This window comes from Rosa chinensis, chromosome 1 (assembly GCF_002994745.2).
Source record: "Rosa chinensis cultivar Old Blush chromosome 1, RchiOBHm-V2, whole genome shotgun sequence".
NCBI lineage: Eukaryota > Viridiplantae > Streptophyta > Magnoliopsida > Rosales > Rosaceae > Rosa > Rosa chinensis.
The window spans coordinates 42,682,648-42,707,065 of NC_037088.1; the positions used below are offsets into that span (position 1 = coordinate 42,682,648).

Consider the following 24,418-nt stretch of genomic DNA (forward strand, 5'->3'; position numbering starts at 1 on the left):
CGGATCCAATTCATGGGTTGGTGGTATCCATGGATATCATATTTGGAACATGATCCGGATTGTCAGCGAAAGAACTTTCGGACCCTTTAGTGTGTGAAAATACGGACCGTTCAATCCCCATCACAGTGTCAGTAAAACCAGTCAAATTGTGGCACGCTTTTTCACACCATCTGCCCCACCTCAAAAAACGACGTCGTCCATCTTCCTCACGAAAAGTCCACCAACCCTATCCAAAAGGACCAAAAGCATATACTCTCACCTCGTCCCGAAACCAAACCCTGGTTAAACACATCCAACCCAACCCAAACCCCGGTTAACTCATTCCCCGTTCGGATCACCCCACGTGCCCACATCCAACGGCTGAGACGACCTCGCCACAGATATTCACCGCGTAAACCCCTCAAGGCTCGTGACCTCGTCCACGCAAATCACAAACCCTATTTCCCCAAATTCTCTGAAACCCTAGCTCTCTCTCGATTCCTCGCATCCATGGCTGCTCAAAACCCTAAGGTCTTCTTCGACATGAAGATCGGAGGCCAGCCGGCCAGCCGCATCGTCATGGAGCTCTACGCCGACACTACCCCCCGTACCGCCGAGAACTTCCGTGCTCTTGTAAAATGACCATATACATGCTCACAACATATGCACACAATCATAAAAGGGATTAAGGCTTACCTTCAGCAATTACTGGCATGGATTCCATCTTATGCAACTGCAAACACAAACACTGAATATAGCCTTCTGTTACTTACCAACTTGCTTCTCAATGGACAGAACAATATGCAAAACGTCGGTAGTAATCAGGGACCAATTCATCTGTATATATAGGTAACTTAAACCTCAAGAAGCTTCCCATTAAAGCTATCCATATCGGTTTAGGTTTCCTAGTTAGATTCTTAATGTATCACAACTTGTAGCCTTCCTTGTAGACTAAGCAATAGATTACTATCCTTAATGAATTGATACACTATTCATTAAGTCACTAGTATTGATTTACTGTTTGTATCCATGTTAAACTAGGATTGATATTAAGCTAATCATCAATTACTTTATGATGATATGTGTTATGTCCATATTTGATCTTACAATCTCCCCCTTGGACTCACACATATCATGCTCGATGATTTGCACCAGAGAACATCAAAACCTACTTAACTTACTGAAGTGCGCGCCAGATAACAAACTTAAATCGAAAATCCATTCCAACATGGTCAGATCACAGTTACTTATGCAGAGCAAGAAACAGTATACATTTTAACAAAAATGCAGAGTTTCAAAACCACAAACACAAGCTCCTGCAATCCACATATGTCAAACCAGAAGTGATACAATATATGTTAATGTGTATCAACAAGTAAACATATATTAGGTCCTACTTTATGTTTCTAAAACCAAAAACTCAAGCAAATTTACTGAACACTGATGGCTTAAAGATATTGCTTGAACCTTAACATCATGCTTCACATGATTTAAGCCATCTGATAGCAAGTATAACTTTAAACACAAAATCGATAATTTTCAGAACATTCAACAAAAACTGCAGTAATAACCAAAATCTGAAAATACCTCAAAATTTATTAATAATAAAATCTGTCATTACAAACAAGTTGTGATAAACAAAATAAAAGATCACAACTAAAACACAAGAACTCAAAAAACCTTAGAATTTTAAATGCTCCAACTGGACTAACTCTCTACTGAACCTAAGCATCTAAATTAGCTAAAATTCCAATGCTTGCTGTATGTTTCTGGAATGCTGCTACTGACAATGCCTTGGTGAAAGGATCTGCTAGCTGTGAATTTGTGTCAATACTCAAAACAGCTATTTCACCATGCTTTACTCTTTCTCTAACACTGTAATACTTTAGATCAATATGCTTGGAATTATTTGACCTTTTACTGTTCTTGCTAAAGAAAACTGCAGCCTCATTGTCACAATAAATCGCAAGTGTTCCAGCCACAATGTGACTCAATACTTTGGTCTGCATGAGAAAATTCCTAATCCAAAGTCCTTCACACACAGTTTCATATACTGCAATAAATTCAGCTTGCATAGTAGAAGTTGAAACAAGTGTTTGTTTCATGGTTTTCCAAGCAATAGCACCTCCTGCAAGCATGAACACATATCCACAAGTCGACTTCTTGGAGTCTGGATAATTCCCTGCAAAATCCGAGTCTGAGAATCCTATGAGTTTCAGATCCTCCACTTGCCTATAAACTAGCATATGGCTTTTAGTTCTCTGCAGGTATCTCAACACTTTCTTCCCAGCTACCCAATGTTCATGGCCTGGATTAGATTGGAATCTTGACAAAATCCCTACTGCAAAAGACAAGTCTGGCCTAGTGCAGACTTGCGCATACATGAGACTTCCTACAAGTCTGGCATAAGGCTTTGACTCCATATTTTCCTTTTCAACATTACTATTGGGACTTTGCTTCTTGGTTAACTTATCTCCTTTGGACATGGGAACTTCTCCAGCTGCACACTTCTCCATACCAAACCTCTTTAAAACTTTGGTAATATAATTGTGTTGAGACAAACCAAGTAGTCTCTGTGCCCTATCTCTTTTAATCTCAATACCTAGTACATAGGATGCTTCTCCTAAGTCTTTCATGTCAAAATTCATTGACAGAAAACTCTTAGTATCTTTAAGCAATTTAATGTTACTGCTAGCCAAAAGTATATCATCCACATAGAGTACCAGAAAAATAAAATTGTTCCCAACAGTCTTCAAATAAACACACTCATCAACAAGATTTTCTGTAAATCCAAAAGTAGAAATCACAGAATCAAATTTCTTGTACCACTGTCTAGAAGCTTGTTTTAGGCCATAAATTGATTTTCTTAACTTACACACTAAGTTTTCACTTCCAGCTTGTACAAACCCTTCTGGCTGCCTCATATAAATCACTTCATCTAGTTCGCCATTCAAGAAAGCTGTTTTAACATCCATCTGGTGCAGCTCCATATCAAAATGAGCCACTAAAGCCATGATTATCCTAAACGAGTCTTTTGTAGAAACTGGAGAAAAAGTCTCAGTAAAGTCAATGCCCTCCTTCTGTGTAAAACCCTTGGCAACTAATCTTGCTTTATGTCTCTCTACATTGCCATTTGCATCTCTTTTGGTTTTGAAAACCCATTTACAACCTATAGGCTTCTGGTTGGGGTCAGGTTCAACTAATTCCCAAACTGCATTTTGACTCATGGAATTAATTTCTGCTTCCATTGCTAGCTGCCATTGATGAGATTCACTACTTTCAATGGCCTGATTAAATGTAGTTGGATCATTGTCCTCTGCACAGTCCATTTCAATTTCTGCTTCTTGTAGATAAACAATGTAGTCACTCTCTTCCCCCCCATAAGTTGGTTTTCTTGCTCTCTGTGATCTTCTAGGTTGAGCTACTGGAGGATTTTGAGGTTCAGTTACTTGACCAGTTACGTGGTCAGTTACTTGGTCAGTGACATGGGCAGTGACTTGACCAGGTACAGTTACTTGGGTAGTTACATGGTCAGTGACATGGTCAGTTACTCGACCAGGGACAGTTACTTGGTCAGTGACATGGTCAGTCACTTGACCAGTTACTCGACCAGGGACAGTTACTTGGTCAGTGACATAGTCAGTTACGTGACCAGTGACATGATCAGTTACATCTTGTTCTAAAGGCAATGCTACACTTAAATTCTCATCTGACACAATTTCCTCAAAAACTGAGGTTAAATCCTCAAGGTTTGTATTGTGAACTTTTTCACTTAGAAACTTTACTTGATGTGTTTCAAAAATTCTAGGTGAATGATGAGCAGAATATAACTTATAGCCTTTAGATTTATCTGGATAACCTACAAAATAGCAACTAACAGTTTTGGGGTCAAGTTTATTCAAGCTTGGATTATAAATCCTAGCTTCTGCATGACATCCCCAAACATGACAGTGATGAAGACTAGGTTTCCTGCCACACCAAAGCTCAAAAGCAGTATTTTCTATGGCTTTGCTAGGTGTTCTGTTGCAAATATAATTTGCAGTTTTTAAAGCCTCACCCCACAGAAATTTAGGCAAACCAGTTGTACACATCATGCATCTAACCATGTTCAAAAGAGTCCTATTCTTTCTCTCTGCAACACCATTCTGTTGTGGATTATAGGGTGTTGTGTATTGAGCTTTAATTCCATTGTCTTGCAAAAACAAGGCAAATGGACCCTTTTGTTGGCCGGATTCAGTGTACTTTCCATAGAACTCTCCCCCTCTATCTGACCTTACTGTTTTGATTTTCTTTTCTAGTTGATTTTCTACCTCAGACTTAAAGATTTGAAAGGCTTTCAATGCTTGTGCCTTTTCTGAAAGTAGATAAATATAACTGTATCTAGAAAAGTCATCAATGAATGTGATAAAATACACATTCCCACAGATAGTTTGATGCCTAAATGGTCCACATATATCAGTGTGTATGAGTTCTAATAAATTTTGGCTTCTATATGCAGTCTTCTTTCTAGTATTAGTTATTTTTCCCTTAAAGCATTCAACACAGTCTGTTAGATCAGAAAAATCAAGTTCATTTAGGATGTTGTTTTTCACCAAAATTTTCAGTCTCTCTTTTGAAACATGGCCGAGTCTTCTATGCCATAAAAATGCAGACTTTTCATTTAGTTTGGTTCTTTTAACACCTATTAAAGTGTTAGTACTGTTTGTGTTATTTTCAACAAGCAAAATTTCTTGTTGAGCCATTGAACAATTTAACTGTAAATAATCATTCATAATAACACCAGAACCAATTTGAACAGAATTTTTAGAAATAAAAATTCCATTACTATCCATAACAAGTCTACAACCAGATTTTACTAAAAGAGAAACCGAAACCAAATTCCTTCTCATGGAAGGTACATAAAAAACATTGTCCAAAACTAACAATTTTCCTAATCCTAAATCGAGCTTTAAGGTTCCAATAGCCTTGACTGCCACTCTCATGCCATTGCCTACACACAGGTTCACTTCATCACTTTTTGGGATTCTCCTCCTTATGAATCCCTGCAAAGAATTAGTAATATGAATAGGTGAGCCTGAATCTATCCACCAAGACTGTGGTTCAACATTTATAAGATTAATTTCTAAAGAAAAAACTGTATTAGAAAAAATCTTACCCTTTTTGGCTAACCAATTTTTATAGCCAGTGCAGTCCTTTTTCATGTGTCCTACTCTTTTGCAAAAGTAGCACTTGAACCTAAATGGCCTATTTTCCTTGGCCACTGCAGCTGTTGAACTCTTAGTTATGGCTTTGATAGGCTTGAGCTTATTTTGGGGCTTTTTCCTTTTAGGCTTCTCAATGAGGTTAATGGTTGTAGCAGGTTCCTTTTCTTCCTTGATCCTAGATTCTTCATCCACACAGATGGATATAAGTTCATCTAGAGTCCAGTTTCCCTTTTGAGAGTTGTAACTGGTCCTAAGATGACTAAAACTGTTAGGCAAGGAATGTAGTGCATAATGCACTACCTGCTCATCCCTAACCCCCATCAAGAGCTCCCTGAGTCTGCCATTTATATTGATCATCTTCATAATATGCTCTCTAACTCCCCCTGAACCCATGTACTTCAAATCATGAAACTCCTTGGTTAGCCTAGCAGCTTCTGCCTTTTCACTTTCTTTAAACTTAGCACCTATGAGTTCCAAAAAATCTGATGCTAGCTCAGGTTCTTCTATACTTCCTCTGACAGTCTTGGACATAGAGGTACGAATGAGGTTCTTAGCCATTCTATTGGATCTATGCCACTTCTTGTAAAGATCAGTTTCCTTCTTAGTGCTCTTTTCAGTTAACTCTTCAGGTTTATCCTCAGTGAAGCAATAGTCTATGTTCTCATGCATTCCCATATAGTTTTCTACAGAATCTAGCCAAGCTCTATAGTTGGTTCCAGTTAACATCAAGACACTGTTCAAGTTCATGTAAGAGTTACCTAAGGAGCAAAACAAAAATTCGTGTGAGTTCTCAATTTGTAAAGAAAATAACTTTAAGTTTTCTGTGTTTTATTTAGCTTTAAGCAACCAAAACAAGAACATACAGAAAACCTAAACAATCCATACTTGCATTCATATCAGTCCATAACCAAAAATAATGTTAAGCAACACTTTTGAGCAGAAGCATAACATCCTGGAGTTCTTTATCAATATACCATGTTCAATGAAAACAAGTTATCCAAAGAAATTTATCCACATCTTTAGACAGAAGAAAAATTTCTAAGTATCCGTATTTATTTTCATCAAGCACGCATATTGCTGTTTTGTATTCTAAAACCATACTTGACCACTTCTTTGGAAGATAAAACTGAAGCATAGTTTTAAAACACAAAACACAATTTCAGTTTTGTTATTCGATCAGTTACTTGATTAGTTACCTGACCAGTTACTTGGTCAGTGACCTGGCCAGTTACATGGTCAGTGACCTGGCCAGTTACATGGTCAGTGACCTGGCCAGTTACATGGTCAGTGACCTGGCCAGTTACATGGTCAGTGACCTGACCAGTTACATGGTCAGTGACCTGACCAGTTACTTGGTCAGTGACCCGACCAGTTACTTGGTCAGTGACCTGACTAGTTGGTCAGTTACCTGATCATCGTTTTCTGCCAACATCAATGAAGAATGCTTTGTGCATCATAATCACTTATGCCAACAGAAAACCACAAAACCCATGAGCTTTTAACTTTATATTCTACCCAGATTCATCCTTGTAAGAAAATTAAGCTCTCGTATCTGTCAATTTTAATAATGTGTAAACAAAATCTGGGAGATTTTTGTTCTTCATGCAATTTTTACACAATCACAGATACAATACCATATCATCAATCAATTCATCATGCATATTCAAGCACAATCAAAATTGTTTCGATTCCAAGAACCACAGAACAATCAAGAAATTGTAAATTTCATCCGGTCACCATCTACTCTAACCTAACGCACGCCGGGAATGCAACTAGTGTTCTTGAGCACAATCAAAATTCAATTATCATGCTATGAATCGAAATCAATTTCACAGAAAAACCTGTTTTTGCTTTTTCCCCAATTTGCTGCTAAAAATCACAGCGGAAGAGTGAACTTGATATTTAACCAGATGCAGCAATTGACTTAAGTAACTTACCTTGATCAGTTACATGACCAGTTACATGGTCAGTTACCTGATCAGTGACTTGGTCCGTAAAGCAAAAACCCCTTTTTTTTTTTTTTTTTTTTTTTTGGTGTTTGTTTTGCAAAACCCTAAAACGATTTTGATACTTGTGAGCCTATGCTCTGATACCAATTGTAAAATGACCATATACATGCTCACAACATATGCACACAATCATAAAAGGGATTAAGGCTTACCTTCAGCAATTACTGGCATGGATTCCATCTTATGCAACTGCAAACACAAACACTGAATATAGCCTTCTGTTACTTACCAACTTGCTTCTCAATGGACAGAACAATATGCAAAACGTCGGTAGTAATCAGGGACCAATTCATCTGTATATATAGGTAACTTAAACCTCAAGAAGCTTCCCATTAAAGCTATCCATATCGGTTTAGGTTTCCTAGTTAGATTCTTAATGTATCACAACTTGTAGCCTTCCTTGTAGACTAAGCAATAGATTACTATCCTTAATGAATTGATACACTATTCATTAAGTCACTAGTATTGATTTACTGTTTGTATCCATGTTAAACTAGGATTGATATTAAGCTAATCATCAATTACTTTATGATGATATGTGTTATGTCCATATTTGATCTTACAGCTCTCTGCACCGGCGAGAAGGGCGTAGACCGCTCGGGAAGGACCTCCACCCCCCGCGTCGTCAAGAACATCAAGGAGGTTAAGTCTAGCCCTGGAAGGACCGCCAAGAACGCCAAGAACATCGAGAAGGTTAGGACCGCCCAGAACATCGAGAAGGTTAGGACTGCCATGAAGGTTGTGTCTATTGCTGGAAGGACCGTCAAGAACATCGAGAAGGTTAGGACCGCCGAGAAGGTTGTGACCGTCAAGAACATCGAGAAGGTTAGGACCGCCGAGAAGGTTGTGACCGTCAAGAACATCGAGAAGGTTTGGACCGCCGAGAAGGTTGTGTCGACCGTCAAGAACGTCGAGAAGGTTAGGACCGCCAAGAAGGTTGGGTCTAGCGCTGGAAGGACCGCCAAGCCTGTTTTGATTGCCTACTGAGGCCAGCTTTCTTAGATCGGCGATCGTTTATTTTATGTTGGGTATTGTCGTTTATTTTATGTTACATTTGTCGTTTATTTGTATATACATTTGTCGTTTTTTTTTTTATACATTTGTCGTGTATATACTCGCGCGTGCATGTTGTTCTTCCTCTTTTGTTAAGCATATTTGAAATGTTATTCATGAGTGGCAATATTATTATTTATGTGTTGCATATTATCTAACTTTTACTCTATACAGATATTATAAAATATAAAATATTGTATATTGTATACGTCTTTAGCAATTTATAAGCAAAAAACATAAATAGTTGGAACAAATATGTCTTTAGCAATCCATTATATAAAAATATGAGCCTATATATACAAATATATATAATTTTATTGGTTGGAACCTAATACACTTATTATTGAAATTGGTTAACTATCACAAAATAAAAACATATTTAAAGGAAAAGAAGTAGAGCTTAAGAGTTCTTTTTGTTTCACTCTTTCAAAATAAGCTGACTGAGATAATAATGTTTATTTTTACTGATTTTCCCATGCACCACCACATGAAAAATACGGAAATATGCCTCCTAAAGCCCTCGTCTCTTTAGAACCTTTTCTTTTGTTGAGGGCGACGATCTTGTACCATTCCTATAAATAGAAAAATGGTCTTTTCCCTTATACCCAAAAAGCTCTTGTATTTTTCCCAACTGCCAAAAACTTTTGTATTACACTATTACTGATAGACAAAGACCAAAAGAGAAGATTTTTCTGGAAAAATGTCTTTTGTATCCTATGTCGACCCTTGGTCTTAACAATATTGTTCAACAAAAAAAACTCTACCTTAGACGACAAAAATTCAAACAAGACTAGCCTTCAACATGCCCAACTTTTTCACCTAGCGGCCTCTTGCCTAACGGTCACTTTGACAGGCGGAATCACTGCTGCTTGGTCTAACTTTTGGTTCTAAGATTGGGTCTTTCCAGATGAAACAAAATTATTAGAACTTTTAGGCTGTTATAGGATGCATGCATTTAGAAACAACGATGCTTATGGAATGCAATGATAACAACATTTATACTTAAAGAAATATAATGCTGATTATATAGGTTAAAGAAGTGGGTGAACAACCATCTGAATTTATTTATTCAAATATACATACAGGTTTAAACATTCAGAGCTTCATTCTCATGTAAACAGCAAAAACTGTTTAGCTATCCATAAGAATGAAAACAGAACTTACTTGTATTGAAAGCACACTACTGCACACCGAACAGAAAACACACTGATACTATGGCTTTCTTTCTTCTTGAGAGAATATTCTTCTACTCAATTTTCTAATATAATATTGATATGGGAATTTTTGAATAATCTTCGAATGCCTTCTAAGAGAAGCTAAGGCTCCTTATATAGGGAGCGGAACTCAAACTAGAATTCAAAACATAAAAATGTACAGAACAACTCCGTGAACTCCTGCTTTTCTGAGTGCTCTTGCTGGTAGAGGTCGGACAAGAAGAGCAAAAGTGGTTGGCTGAAATGTTTTTCACTTTCTTCTTTCTGAAAAGCAAAAAGTATCTTTTTGAAAAGATAACAATTGCCTTTTGTCTTGATGCTTTCTTCTTTCACCCGTGATTTTTCTCGTGATGTTACATATTCTCATCTGTTTCTGAATTGTGGCCAAAGACAAAGGAGTTGTTGTCTGCCTGGGCCATTCTAACAGTGGTAGCATTATCTTCGACGTCTGTATCAACATACATCTTGTAGTGGTTGTCAGTTTCAAGCTTTTCCACCCAATGCATGCATGCCATAATCGAATCTATCTCTTTTCTGGTAAGAGATAGGAATAGGTCACTGCTGACTACGTCAGGATGATCGTAAGCAGTGATAATAATTTTCTCTCCTGCTGCCAGGAAGGTATTGCTGATATCTTCAGAGATGATCTTCTTGATGTATTCTAGAGCCATGGCCTTCATTCAGGGAATGCTTGAGTTTGGTTGGCCATTGTACCCTACACAGGCTGGTTGAAGATATTTTCTTTGAATTATTCTCACATAATGATATAGAGGAATATATTCAACCTCGCTGTTTGCCTTTTGGATCCATTCTGGAGGAGTGGTTCTGAACTTCAGACGAAGCATACAGTCATTTTTTCTGATATTTTTCACTGTGTTGACAATAATAGGCTGCAAACCTTTCAGATCATCATTTGTTTTAGTCCACAGATTATGGACAAAACCATTTTCAACAAGCCATAGCTTGTGTTCTTGAGGATGTTCACTCTGAACATTGACTAAGTATTTTCCAACGTATGGTCCTGAAACAATAAAGAGAGTTGGAGGATCTAAGTCTTTTGAATTATGCCTTCCTATCAGATTGTGGAATTCATGCCAATCTGATTCATTGAGTGCCATGATCGGGACCCTAGCACTTTCTGGACTTTCAAGGAAGTGAATTTTTTCTTTTCTTACAGCACTTTGCTGTATATGGATTTCTTCAGACTATGGTCTGACATTCTCATAAAGCTCTTCAACTAGAGCAAAGAGTGCCGGGAACATTAGACCACTGCTTCTTTCCTGAAAGGCAAATAAAAGATTATCCAGGATTGCCTTCTGGTGATAAGCTAATCTCCTGCCAGTTCTGAATACAGGAGTATCAAAAGTTCTTAATTCATAATTAAAAACATTTATAACTCCAGTTGGAGTTGGTCTGCTTTTTGGAAAAGCAGCAGCCATCAACGGTCTTGATGAGCCTTTACCGTCTGCCGTTTGAGACGGGCTAGCTAATCCTTTACCCTGGGATTGATCAGTTGAGGCTAAGCTTTTCTGCTAAAGAGCTTAGCAGAAACCCTTTTAGAATTTTTTCTTTGGTTTCTTTGGAATCCTCTTCAGGTTCTTGTTCTTTCCCAGTCCTTCTGCTTCTGGGATTACGACCTTCGTCATCTTCTCTCTGGCTGAACATTGCCATTTCTCTGGTCAATGAGTCTGGAAGATAATTCTTGTTTCCTGCAATTAATTCAACAGTATAATCATATTGGTTAAGAAATAATTGCCAGTTAGCTAATCTTCCTCTATCTGCAGCTTTATCAAGTTTAAAATTTTTGAAATTCTTTACTCTGGCACAATCGGTGGGAACAGTAAAGGGTTTTCCAAAAAAAGCTGGAGAATTTAAAATTGTTTTCTTGACAACCAAAATTTCTTTTTCTCCTGTGGGATAATTCAGTTCTGCAGGGCTGAACTTGCCGCTACAAAATTTACAGATCTTTTCAATGTTAGTTCCAGGCACTTTCACTAGAACTACACCGGACCAGTAATTATCACTCGCATCTGTCTAGAGGATAATTTCATCATTCTCTTATGATTGTTGAAGCGGAGGGAGGTTCTTGCAAAGATTTGATTTTTTATCTGCTTCACAATTTTTTCATCATCTTCTGTGAAGTTCCATTTTCTTTTGGAACTTGTCTAAGGAGATAATATTGTTGTTAACCCTGAGATTTTAGGGATGAAATCTCTCCCATAATTTATGACACCAAGGAATCTCTCTAGACTCTTAGCATCAGGAATTCTATCTGGGAACTTCCAGATTTTCTCAAGAATATGTGGTTGGAGTTTTATTACTCCATTCTTGATGTTTATTCCTAGGAAATCAACTTCATCGAGGATAAAGAAGATTTTCTTTTTACCTAGGATGATTCCATGCTGAACTATCAGCTTTACAACCTCATAGAGGTGTTTCATGTGTTCTTCTATGTTTTTGGAGAAGACCAGGATGTCATCTATATAGACGATGCAGAACTCCGCAACATGTTTGAAGATGTTATCCATTTTTCTTTGGAAGATTGAGGGAGCTTGCTTTAAACCAAAAGGCATTACTAACCATTCGTAATGGCCTTGTGGTGTTCCAAATGCAGTGAGAGGAATACTCTCAAGATGCATCTTGACCTGCTAGAAACCCGATTTTGCATCGAATTTCGAAAAGACTTTAGCTCCTCTGAGTTGGTTAATCAGTACTCTTACTTGAGCAATTTGATAACCGTCTTTGACAGTCTTCTTGTTGACATCTCTATAGTCAATCACCATTCTAGCTTTTCCTCGTAGATTTTCTGCATGATTTCTCACGTAGAATGCTGGAGCATGATGAGGGCTAGTGGAAGGTTGAATTAATCTTTTGTTCAGGAGATCTTCAATATCACTTCTGAATTCCTTTTTATCTTCCTCTTTGTACTAAGGAATGGCTTTGACATGGCAGATAGCATTCATGTCATGCAATCTCAATTCACAGACCATTGGGTCTTTTTCCCAAAACTTCTGAGGATCTACGTCGATATTCTGCTCGAGTAGTTTCTTGATTTTTTCAAGAGTGGGAATTTTCTGAGACTCAAGCTTGTTTTGAAAGTGCTTGAGGTTATGCTCATGGATGAAACTAGCTTCTTCATCTTCACTAGTTTCTTCTTCTTCTTCTTCAGAAGATTCTTCAACAAGCAACTCTTCTTGTTATTTGATTTGGAGTATGGGTTCAAATTTGGGTTTGTAGGGGGTAAGATCACCACTATTTTGTTGCGATCTCTGATACTGAGTAGTAAAATCAGGACCTACTACACTTTTTTCTTGTGTAAGTCGGTCTGCCCAGAACACCCGTTCTCTTTTTCTGAAGCCTATCGCTTCTTCATCCTGAATAAATCTTTGTTGGAGAATAAAATCATTTCCCAACAAGAAATCAGATCCTTGGCCTTCAGATTGCCAAACATTCTTGATGATAATTGTTCCTCCACCAATGGTGATATGAACATTTTTTGCTACTTTTTTCATGGTGAGATGGCTCCCATCAAATGTAACACCAGTAGCAGATTTTTTCTTATCTTCTTTCCAGAGTTCATCTGGAATTGCAAATCTCTTTGCAACAGTAAATCCCGATCCATTATCTACAAAGGCATGTAGATGATATTTTTTGTGATCAGGGAATTTTAGTCCAATCTCTATGTAGTTGCTGTATCTACTAGTAGAGACGTCGACCTTCGATTGCTGAAGCTCATTTTCTTGAGCTTGTTCCTTTGGAATGAATGGTTTACATTCTTCTGGAACAATTTCTGGTGGTTCAACCAGTTCAATATCTTCATTGATTTTTTCTTCACCGATGATTTCTTCCTTTATTTTTGAGGAAGATGGTTCCATGATCTCTTGGAACAAAGTTTCTACTTCTTTCGCCTTTTGTTCAGCGAAATATTCTTCATAGTCTTGTTCAACCAATTGGCTTACAAGGCCATTCTTGGTTTTTCTCCTTGCTTCAGCTATGAAGCATTCTTTGTGATAAGTCTTCTTAGACTCTTCACAAAACATAGGGAGACCATTCTTTTCGTGACATAAGCAGTAGTCACAAACGAATGTACCAGGGTTCACCTGATAAGAAGACATCAGAGATTCTGTTTTGCTTTCTTCCCAATTCTTGATTCTTAGAACATTCATTTGTCTGGATTCCTAGTACTCTACTTCAGAATCTATCTTAGACACATATGATGATTCTTCTTCAGACCAGGCAGAATAAACTGACCCGTCATCTTCATCATCAGAATAGGCTATTTCGTAGCCTTTCATGTTTGCTACTTCTACTATTTGCTCATATTCTTCGAAGAGAGCTTTAGTAGATCTTTTACCCTTTTCCGGGCATTCATTGGCATAGTGCCCTTCACCTTTGCATAACCAACATCTGCAAGCTTTCTTGCTTGGTTGTTTATGCTGATGAGTATTCTTCTTTTTCTTGAAGAATTTCTTTTTAGGATTTTCATCCTGCTGTTTCTTGTAATTGGAACTTCTCTTGAATTTCCAATCTCTTTTCTAATTACTCTTTTTGAATTTTTTAGAGTAATATTTTTCTTTCTTCTTTCTGTGGAATTTGGATTCATGACATCCCCAGTTTGTGGGCATATCCGGTATTCCATAACAGAAATTTTCAACTCCTTTGAGTTGTTTCTTGGCCATCTTAGCTCTAAGATTGGCTTTGCATTGCTCCTTCAGTAATTGCCGGATTCTGTCGGCAATTCCTCCAACTGAAAATCTTTCAATTGGTTTTTCAGCTATGCTTTCTCTCACAGCTGTTCTCCATGGTTCAGGGAGTTTTCTGTGCAACAGATTAACTAGATCAGTATTCTCTAGTTCACCAATTGTACAGTAATATTCTTGAAACTCATTTAAGTATTCTTCGAAATATCTCATGTCACAGATTTTGAGAGCATAGATATTCGATTTTGCCGTTTCTTTGGCTTTTTCACTCAGATTTGAAAGATCTCCACAGAACTGATCGTACAGGGGTACTGCAAAATCATACGGAGACTTTGAATTTTTGATTTCTTCAAGCCAGTCTCTTCCTCTGGCAGTATCTTTGAAGGATAGGTAATACTTTTTCGCTACTCCAGTAAGAGTAGTTTCATAGTACACCTGCAAATCTGGTGCTTCAAATTTGCCAAGGGTAAGTGCATAAGCCATCATCAGGCTATTTACCCATTGGTCAATGGTTTTTCTTTTGTCTAGACTCTTGTCTAGATTTAACCAGATGCCATAGTTCGTGATTGGGACTCTAGGCAGATTGTCCTCTGGGACAAATCTTTGGGAATTTCTTTCCCCTTTTTTACCCGTGGGGGCTTTCTGAAATGGGAGTTTTGTTTCCCTTTTTTCTCTACTTTTGAAAGTTCTGGAGCTTTCTCCATCTTCCATTTCAATATCTTGATAAGGAAAGACTTTTCTCGTCTTTCTGAATTTGAATTCTTTCATTTCTTCGATTAGTTTTTCTAATTGATCAGGATTTTCGCAATTCTCAGCTTCTTTATAGAGATCATAGAGCCTCTCAGCTGTGAGCATATGGACTGGTCTGTTTAGATCAGCTTCCAGATCTTCTTCTGGTATTGGCTCTTCAATAGTGGGTTTTGTACCACTGACACTAGCTTCTTTAGTGCTGTAGCTTCTTCTCAGAAGACTGCTGTTTATCCTGAGGTTCTCAGGACAGTCATCACTTTTTCTGTGATTGTCGAAGTTGAGGCTGATTTCTCCAGTTCTTCTACTCTCGTAGATTTTTGCTTTTGCTCTTTCCGGCTGCTTTTTTGGACAGGATAATTTCCATTCAAGAGGAAAAGTCACTTCATTCCAAGTAACTTTATGAATCTGTTGAGAATGGTTCTTCTGATTGGTGAGGAATCCAGTAGTAAGACCTGGGATATTTGTTATCCTTGTTTTAGGGGCTACTGTAGAACTCATCAATTTATAGTATATTCTATATACTATTGCGAGTTCTTGCATATCTTCTTTCATGGATATCCCATCTGTCTTGACTCTCAATTGTAGACAGTGAGCTGCATCTTTCAGGCTAGTGGTGAAGTTGGGGAAGCAGTTGAAATATGCTATTTGATCGCACAAGGATGCTTCAAGGGTTCCAAACAGACTAGCTTGGAAGTCTGTCAACCTGTTGTCCTGTAGAACACACAGAACTGAACAGTTTATGCTTTCACGAGCAAGCAGATTTATGCCTACTTAGACTGCTCCAATATGCATAAATTGATATTTTTTTGCTTGGGCTCTGGCAACTTCTGCTGGAGTGATCAGTAGAAGATCAATCTCTCCACCTGCTGTAGCTGGGGTTGTAATCTCTTGTTCGATTTCATTGAATTCAAACTCTTTTGCATTTAGGAGCTGTACTCCTTTCTTCTTTCCAAAGATGCTTAACATCTTCATTTCTCTTTTTTCCGGGTTTTCATACCGGATACTAGTCTGACTAGTAGATGGTTCCAAAAAAATCATGTTTGAAACAAGATTTGAATCTGGTTTTTCTAATGGTTTGAACCCATTAGCTTTCTTTTTTACTGTAGGCACTTTCTTGTCCTTCAGTATATTTTTCATAGATTCCAGCGTTTTTTGCTGTTCATTGATTTTTCTACTGACGACTATCAGCTTTTCTTCTTCCGTTTTTGGAAGTTCCTTGATATAATCCAGTTTGTTTTCCAATCTTTCCAATTGGTGGATTATAGCAGGTAATTTTTCTAGATGCGTCTGACATCTAGGTACTTCTAGTTACAGCTTCTGATATTTCTCATCAGAAGATTTCAATAGAGAATTTATTTTCTCTAATAACAATTCTGACAGTGTCCCCATTAAGGAGGGGTTCTCCTTTGAGCTATTTTACAGGCTCTGATACCAGTGAAGTGCGGATCTAACCAATGCTCAAATAATCAAGAGGTTTTTGTTCTATTTTTGTTCTATTTCTAGAACATATAAAAGATTATCAATTTCTTCTTCTATTTTATAGATCCTAGTTTAGAGCCTATAAATAATATCCCAATAGTTGGGAGATTCTCTATTAAGACTATAGAGATAGTCTTTCAGTTTTCTCAACTTTTCTCTTTCTTTTTGCAATTCTTTGCTAGTGTTTCTACAGATAGCAACTAATTCAAGTCTGTCAACGATCGAAATTATGAATAGTGAATCGTACTGTTTACCTTTGAATCAGAGGATGACTGTTAACTCTGCATATATATTCAAATAAAAACTCTGATGGGCCCACCACGTTTCTAAAACTTTTGTTATATAAACAATGGAATAGATATGAAAATGACAACAACAATGCATATGCAGACAGACTCTGACCCTGACATATAAAGAAAAATGGCTAGAGACAGCAAGGAGGGGTACTTATGGTAGTGTTTTTGATAAGACGGGTGGATAGGAAGAAAATAAATACACTGGGGTGTATGAGAAGTATTCTCACTGATTTGGGGTGTATGAGCATTAACCCATAGAAAAAATTACACAAAGTTACGTACAGGGTTATAATCCAAAAAAACTTAATCAAATATGTACATGTCTAATCAATAGAAATGTCAAAATACCTATGAAGATGATCTATCATTTGTGTTTGAATGAAGCAAAACTTCTTTAAATATGACATTCTTCGTAAATACACAATCTTCACAAACTATGGATCCGTTTTTAACCAAAACTTTTGTGGTTGACTCCGATACTCCTCTCGACAATGCCACATATAATTGTCCATGACTAAAAATATGATCTGGGAGGTAAACACCTACTTGTGGGATAGTCTGGCCTTGAGATTTGTTTATGGTCAAACAGAAGCTCAGTTTGACTGGAAATTGCTTTCTTGTTAGTTGAAATGGTAGCCCAGCATTTTCTGCACTTTTCAAATGAATTCTAGGTAGAAAAACTCTAGTCCCAGCAAACTGTCCTGTTAGTATCTCAGCATCAATTAGATTTTGGTATGAACCACGGCACAACAATCTAGTACCGTTACACAATCCCAATTTAGGATCAATATTCCTCAAAAGCATGATTGGAGCACCTACTTTCAAAGTTAACTTGTGGGGTGGTAGCCCACCTGTGGTTATTGAGTTCAGAAAATCTGGTTGGTACAAATTTCTAATGTCATCTTCAACAGGGTCAAATGAGTACAATGTAATTTCTTCACCTGGAAACATATTGATTATCTTTTCATTCAACACGTCGCCACATCGTCGTTTATAGGAGTAATCAATGCTCTTGCATCATTTACATGATCACCCAAATTGGGGAAAACTTCATCAATAATTAGATTGATAGATTGGTCTCTTTCCCATGCAACCACCATGCATTCTGGTAATCTTATCATTTCGTCATTGATGACTTGTTCACTCCCATCACTAACACGAAGAAGAAACTCTGCAAATTGGTGGTCATTTATGGATCTCATATTCTGTCGCAGTCTCAATATCTTTATCTGTGCCCAAAATGTTGATTTCTCAATGGAGGCTTGAATGAGTTCAGACTTCGTTCCTTAGGAATAACAGGGAGGACTTGACGAAAATCTCCCCCAAAAATCATTATCTTTCCACCAAATAGTAAGTCGACATCCATTATGTCTCGAAAAGTTCGATCAAGTGCTTCAAAGACATGTCGATGTGTCATAGGTGCCTCATCCCAAATAATTGCAGTCAAGTCTTGTATCAGTTGTGCCAGAACAGACTATTTACTTATGGAACACATAGATGACGCATCTACATTGAGTGGAATCTTAAATCTAGAGTGAGCTGTCCTCCCGCCGGGCAGTATATTTGCAGCTATTCCAGATGATGTTGTGGCTAAGACTATATGATTCATTCTCCGTAAATTTGCTAGCAATGCACGGTATAAATATGTCTTCCCAGTTCCACCAGGACCATCAACAAAAAATAATGCACTTCTTTTTCTCTGAACTGCATCCATGATCGTGTTAAAGGCGATCCTTTGGTCTTCATTAAAGCGGTCAATTGCATCATATCCTCAAGATATCCCACGTGCGTAAATTTTTCATATCCATATAGTCTAATAATTACCATTTCAGTCCATGGATATTAGTAACACAATCTCATAACAATGACTATATTCTGTCATAAAACATGCATGTATAATCATAATCATAATCATCATCATAATCATAATAAAGGGCGTGGATCATATGGACATTTCCTAATTGAAAAGGCTGAGTTGGCGTTGACTTTAATGCCACGTCAGCCTATAAATGAAGTGTATCAATCAGACGGAAATTGTGACCTCAGGGACTTTTTTGGATGAAATTAAAATGTCAGGGACTGAAATGATGTTGGAGGCAAAGTACAGGGACTAAACAAAATTTAATCTTTTTTATTTATTTATCAGGAAATGAATGCAGTAAGAAAGAGACACCAAGACCAATATTACAAGACCTAAGATTGAACCTGTCCGGTTGGAACTACAAGCTTTAAGAGCAATGAAAGCAAAAATAACAATTGGGCCATTCTGGAACCCAACCAACAATCTCATAGCTTCTCCACACTGAATTGTTGATCATAACAGTACCTCTACCACATTTTGTGAATGGAGTCTTTGCAACTAAATTTTCATAGGTGGTTACTTGATATTCGATCCAGCTCTTCATCTCGGATCCACTATTCCCAATAGGGAGATCTTCCTTCTCAGTCCCTTTTTTTTTTAGCACGGATTGGGGTACAATCGTACAACGTTGGTAGCCATGGACTAAATCATCGTTGATCTAGCATATTACCACGTATGAGGAAATCTATGTTTTTGGGAAATGAAATGGGTGACAACTGACAAGAGTGAAGATGAGAAGAGATGGAGGTAGGGGTGTCAATCTGAGGGAGGAACAGATATGTAGAAGATGACGATTAGACATTTCCACAGTGGATTAGTAACGAACTATTCTATTTAAATCAATTTTTTAAAATGCTGAAGCGTAGTTCAGGACGTTTTCGGGAGAGTCTCAACAAGGCGTAAGCCTTGCGTTATATAAAATATATACATAAAACATTCAGAACAGAGAAATTTTATTCACACATACCAAATTACTTAATGCACACCCCTATTTTTTGAAACTTTTTTTAATACGTTTTTACCCTTTTTGATAAAGATGAACAAAAAGAAAACTACGTACAAAAAACCGAAAACAAAATAAAGAAAATAAAATCTTTGACCTAGAACTGGAGATGACTAGGACGACCAAGATCCTACATTCAATAACGACACAACTAATTTATCCATGCACTCAAAAAACTTCTCATACTCTATTCAAGTTTTTTTTCATGAATTTGATAGGTTGAAGTAACAAATTCAAATTTGAATATTAAGCTTTTGAGTTTCTCTACATATTTAGGACTCCAAGTGGTCTACGGTCTGAAAGCATCCTGGTGATTTCAACTTTCTCATGGTACATTGATTAATTGAAAATCTTGGAGGTTAATCGAATGGGATATTAATATATAAAAAAAAATCTTCTCTCACTTTGTCTCCATTGATTGTTTGTTGAGTTTCATTTGCTTGCCTTCGATTTGGTTTCACTTGGAGGATGGTGGTATGGGTCATAGAGGTGAGATCGTGAGAAATAGGGTGCAAGATTGAGGAGCAGCATGCTTGGGTTTGATTTGGCAGAAGGAAGAAGATGATGGATCTAAAGAGTGTGCATTAAGTAAAATAAAGAGGGCATAAGAGGAAGTTTGGGGAAAAAAATTGGACAAAAAAAATTAAGCGGTGGTGTGTATTAAGTATAGAGGGGTGTGTGTATAAAATTTCTCTTCGAAATAATATAAAGGAAAAATATTATTTATGACCATTAATGATAATCTTTCATAGTTAAGCTAACAAAAAAAAAAGACAATTAATGATAATCCTTCATAGTTAAGCTAACAAAAATAAAATCTATCTATGGGTCAGTCTTGCATCATGAATTGAATTAATATGCACAAAGAATACGTACCAAGAATTAAAAAATCTGTATGTACATATCTATTTTTTTTTTTTTAGTTCAAATAAATTTCATTGATAGAACGACCAGAACGGCACATACAAACGGTCCATAAGGACACCCGGTACCATTCATTGTTACAAATCTTGCTCAAGTTAACCAAGAGCTTGCCAAAACTAAACTTGAAACTAGGCTTACAAAAATTACTTTTGATTTGAGCCTCCTTTTGCCAATGCACGCAATTGTGGTGCGCCAGGAGGTTCAAATATTTAGTGCAAAAACATAGCAGAGTTTAGTGCGCAAGCTAACATCCAACTACAAATTGCTTAGCATCCTAATACAAGGAATTAATGTAATTTAGACAAAACTAAAAAACATAGAATTGGGTCTACGGCAAAAACACCCGAGCCTAAATTAAGGGCCAAGAGGGCAGCCCCAAAGAATGGGTCTAGTCCAAGGCCCAGCAAAGAGGTTGACCGTGCTTGCCACCAAACTGCCCCTTCAGCACCACCGATCTCCGCCAGACCCACAGCCGCCGCGATCCCCACGAAACCTCGCAGAACCGCCTAGCCATGTCGCCACCACGATCGTTCCAGATCCACCATAGCCCCACCACCTTAGCGATCTTCCCAGACCACAAACGTCGCCTGCCACCCTGATCCAACCAGAAAAACCGCAATAGCCACGGCACCACCACATATTCCAGAAAGCTCCAGATGAAGCCCCGCCGCCATCAATCGTGGAAGCTTCCGACGACACCCATCGAACCTGCACAAAACCAATCAGCTCAGACCCCTCCGCTAAACCTCAAGCCACCCCCATTCAGGAAACTACTCGGCAATTGCTTTCAAGACCCGCCCGGCAGCAGCACATACGGCATGGCGAACCACCACCGATGAGCGCCGCCTGACGAGAAGGAAATCTGGAAAAAAAACCTTTGACGCAGTCCGAGTTTGACCCCCGAGAGAGAGAGAGAGAGAGAGAGAGAGAGAGAGGGTTGAATTGTGGAATTTTTCTCTGACTCCCCTTGTATGTACATATCTATCGGAACATTGAAAAAGGGAGATATCAGAAATATCGGGGATATCCGAGAAAATATATCTTTTTTGAAAGAGTCAATTTATTGGAATTATATATAAATACATATGAATGTCAACTTTATCTACATCCAAAAAGAGACTTTAGGTAGTTGAAAAGTTGCTCGCTGGTCTATGAAAGTATAATAATCAAACTAAGACATATGACTTCGTACTATATGATTGCTTCATCATGAATTCTCCTCGTTCAGATTCGTCTTCAGAGAATTTCTCTTCACCTGAATTCCACTCCTCACTCGGATTTCCCCCGAAAGGACTACTCCTCACCCAAATTCGCTTTGAGTAGATTTCTCCTAACCAGTGTTCTAAAACTCGACCGCCTAGGCGCTGGGCGGCGGCTCTCCGACTCGTCTAATGTCAAATTGGAGATGTTTGGTGGACTGGGATTAGGCGGCTGCCTAGGCGACATAAACGGGCGACTAGGCTCCTGGGCGGGGGTGGTTGGGCGCTAGGCGGTCTTTCTAGGAGGATTTACTGGTTATTTCATGGAGTTCAACGGCTTGGAGAGGGAGAGAAAGTGAAGGAGTCGGCTCTGATCAGAGTAGTATAAAAACCACGAGGTTAAAATATTGATCGTCATCGCAACCTTCGTTCTTGTTTCTACTTGTTTTGTGTGGTAATTGATTGAACAATAAAGAAATTGAAGAAAAACCGATGAAGAGAGATGAGAGAGAATATGGCGGTGGTGGCTACTGATTTACTGGTTTTGTGAATGAGAGGACGAGGAAGAGAGAGGAATGAAAATTGAAAACAAATGGAGTAGTTTATTGTTTGAGAGAGAGAGAGAGAGACAGAAAGAGAGAGAGAAAAGATAGGATGCTAAGGCCAACAAGAAGCATAATTGCATGCTGCTTCTTTTTTTTGTTGGATATTCAAATTTTTTTTTTTTTTTGAAAAGCCTCTAAGACATATGAATGGATAATTGAATACTAGTTCAACACTATCTCTATTTAATTAAAAAAATAGTTAATTATATATATATATATATAGTTAAATGTTATAAAAATTAAAATTAAAATTAAAATTAAAATTAAAATTAAAAAAATATAAAACCGCCTAGGCTCTGTCTAGGCACTCGCCTAGGCGTCTGGGCGCTAGTCTACTCTCCACCGCCCGACAAGCGCCTAGCATTTTTTCGAACCTTGCTCCTAACCCATATTCGCTTTGAAGAGTTCTCTACTCACACAGATTTGCATTTAGAAAATTACTTCTCATCTAGAATCGCCTTGAGGTATTTCTCCTCACCTAGATTCGCCATGAGGAGATCTCTCTTCATACAGATTTACATTTAGAGAATTACTTCTCATCTAGAATCGCCTTGAGGGGATTTCTCCTAACCCATATTCACTTTGAGGAGATCTCTCCTCACACGGATTTGTATTTAGAAAATTACTTCTCACCCAGAATCGCCTTAAAGGTATTTCTCCTTACCCAGATTCGCCATAAGAAGATCTCTCTTCACATATTTGCATTTAGAGAATTACATCTCATCCAGAATCGTTTTGAGGGGATTTCTCCTCACCCAGATTCGCCTTGAGAGGATTCGCTTCATCTAAATCTGTCTTCAGAGGTTTCAGTTCGAGGTATTTTTTCCAAATAGGTTAATTTGCCTCTTTATTAGGCCATATCCTGATTCCTGACTAAAAACCATTAAATTTTTACATCTTGTATGTTTCTTTTTTCAGAGGTTTCATATTGTATGTTTCTCTGTGAATAACTGATTTTATTTATTATTATTTTTTTTCCATAAGATTTTACAGATATTTCTTGTAACGCCCCAAACCGTACCTCACCATCTTGGGCACGTCCCAGTGCCGCGGGGCTCTAAAATATAAACCGAAAGCTCAATTCTTCTAGAGGACCGCTAGGCATTTTGTTAGAAAACTTTTTGCAAAACACAGCGGAAGCTACCGATATTTTTGAGGTGAAAATCCTTAAATCGTTAGGTTCAATCTGTTCGTCTAGACTTGAACTGAAAGCTCACTCAAGAGGTACAAAATTTAAGGAATAAGAATTTAGCTAGATTTGACCTAAGAATAGTTTCACACAAGTTCCGGGACACAAAGTTTGAGAAATGGAAATCAGAATAAAGCCCAGAAGGTGGTTTACCAAACTTGTTCTGCACACCCATCTCCGTCCGCCATTGTCCAATCACCAGTGCACAGTACCTGCATCCATACTGTTGTAGGGGGTGAGCTTTCGTCCTCGCTGCTCAACAGGAACTCTACCTCAACTAGACTCAAAACCAATAAACAAATATTTGGGCTGCCCAGTATGAAAACATATTCAAATATTTAAAAGAACGACAAACTTTAATGTTTTTCAACTTGAAAACCGATGCATGATGCTTAAATAAATACGGCGCCAAAACCAAGCATTACCTGATGGCCGGTCCCATAGACCCACTACACGACCTTACCTCAAATTAATTTATCACCAGGTAAGCATAGCGAGGCGTCCACTACCTAGCTACACACACGTATCGGGCCCGTTATTACGATCGGAATACCCGGACGACCGGCGTAACTAACCCTCCGGAGGTTAAGGGGATCGAACCCAAGGAAGTCAGAGCCACCCTTCGCTCTCAAGCCATCACACATTTTCTCACGGATTGGTTAGTATGCATTGCATTTTACATAACCAACCCATACCACTTATCATGCATCACATTAATAAAATATAAAAGAAAATCACCAACCAAGGAGAATCCTGAATCCCTACCTGGATTCCGACGCTTTCTCTCACGTACTCCGAGAGTCGCGAACCTTCTGTTCCTCGGGTAACTGGAGTCCTAGATTCCGACATTTCGATAGTTAATAACTTTTGAACAGTTAAACGAAATCTCAACGATTAATATATTGTCCAACCCCAACTTTTCCTGGTTTGACCAGGAGTTGACCAAGGGTTGA

The 24,418-nt window shown here is 38.0% G+C and overlaps 1 protein-coding gene across 1 annotated transcript; it reads left to right on the forward strand.

The window, feature by feature from the left end:
• Positions 1–397: 397 nt before the first annotated feature.
• Positions 398–8,254, forward strand: LOC112176853 (peptidyl-prolyl cis-trans isomerase-like). The gene is made up of 2 exons (XM_024314956.2): positions 398–606; positions 7,757–8,254. The coding sequence occupies exons 1-2, from the start codon at positions 490–492 to the stop codon at positions 8,177–8,179; spliced, it is 540 nt and encodes a 179-aa protein (XP_024170724.1). The 5' UTR covers positions 398–489; the 3' UTR covers positions 8,180–8,254.
• The last annotated feature ends 16,164 nt before the right edge of the window (positions 8,255–24,418 follow it).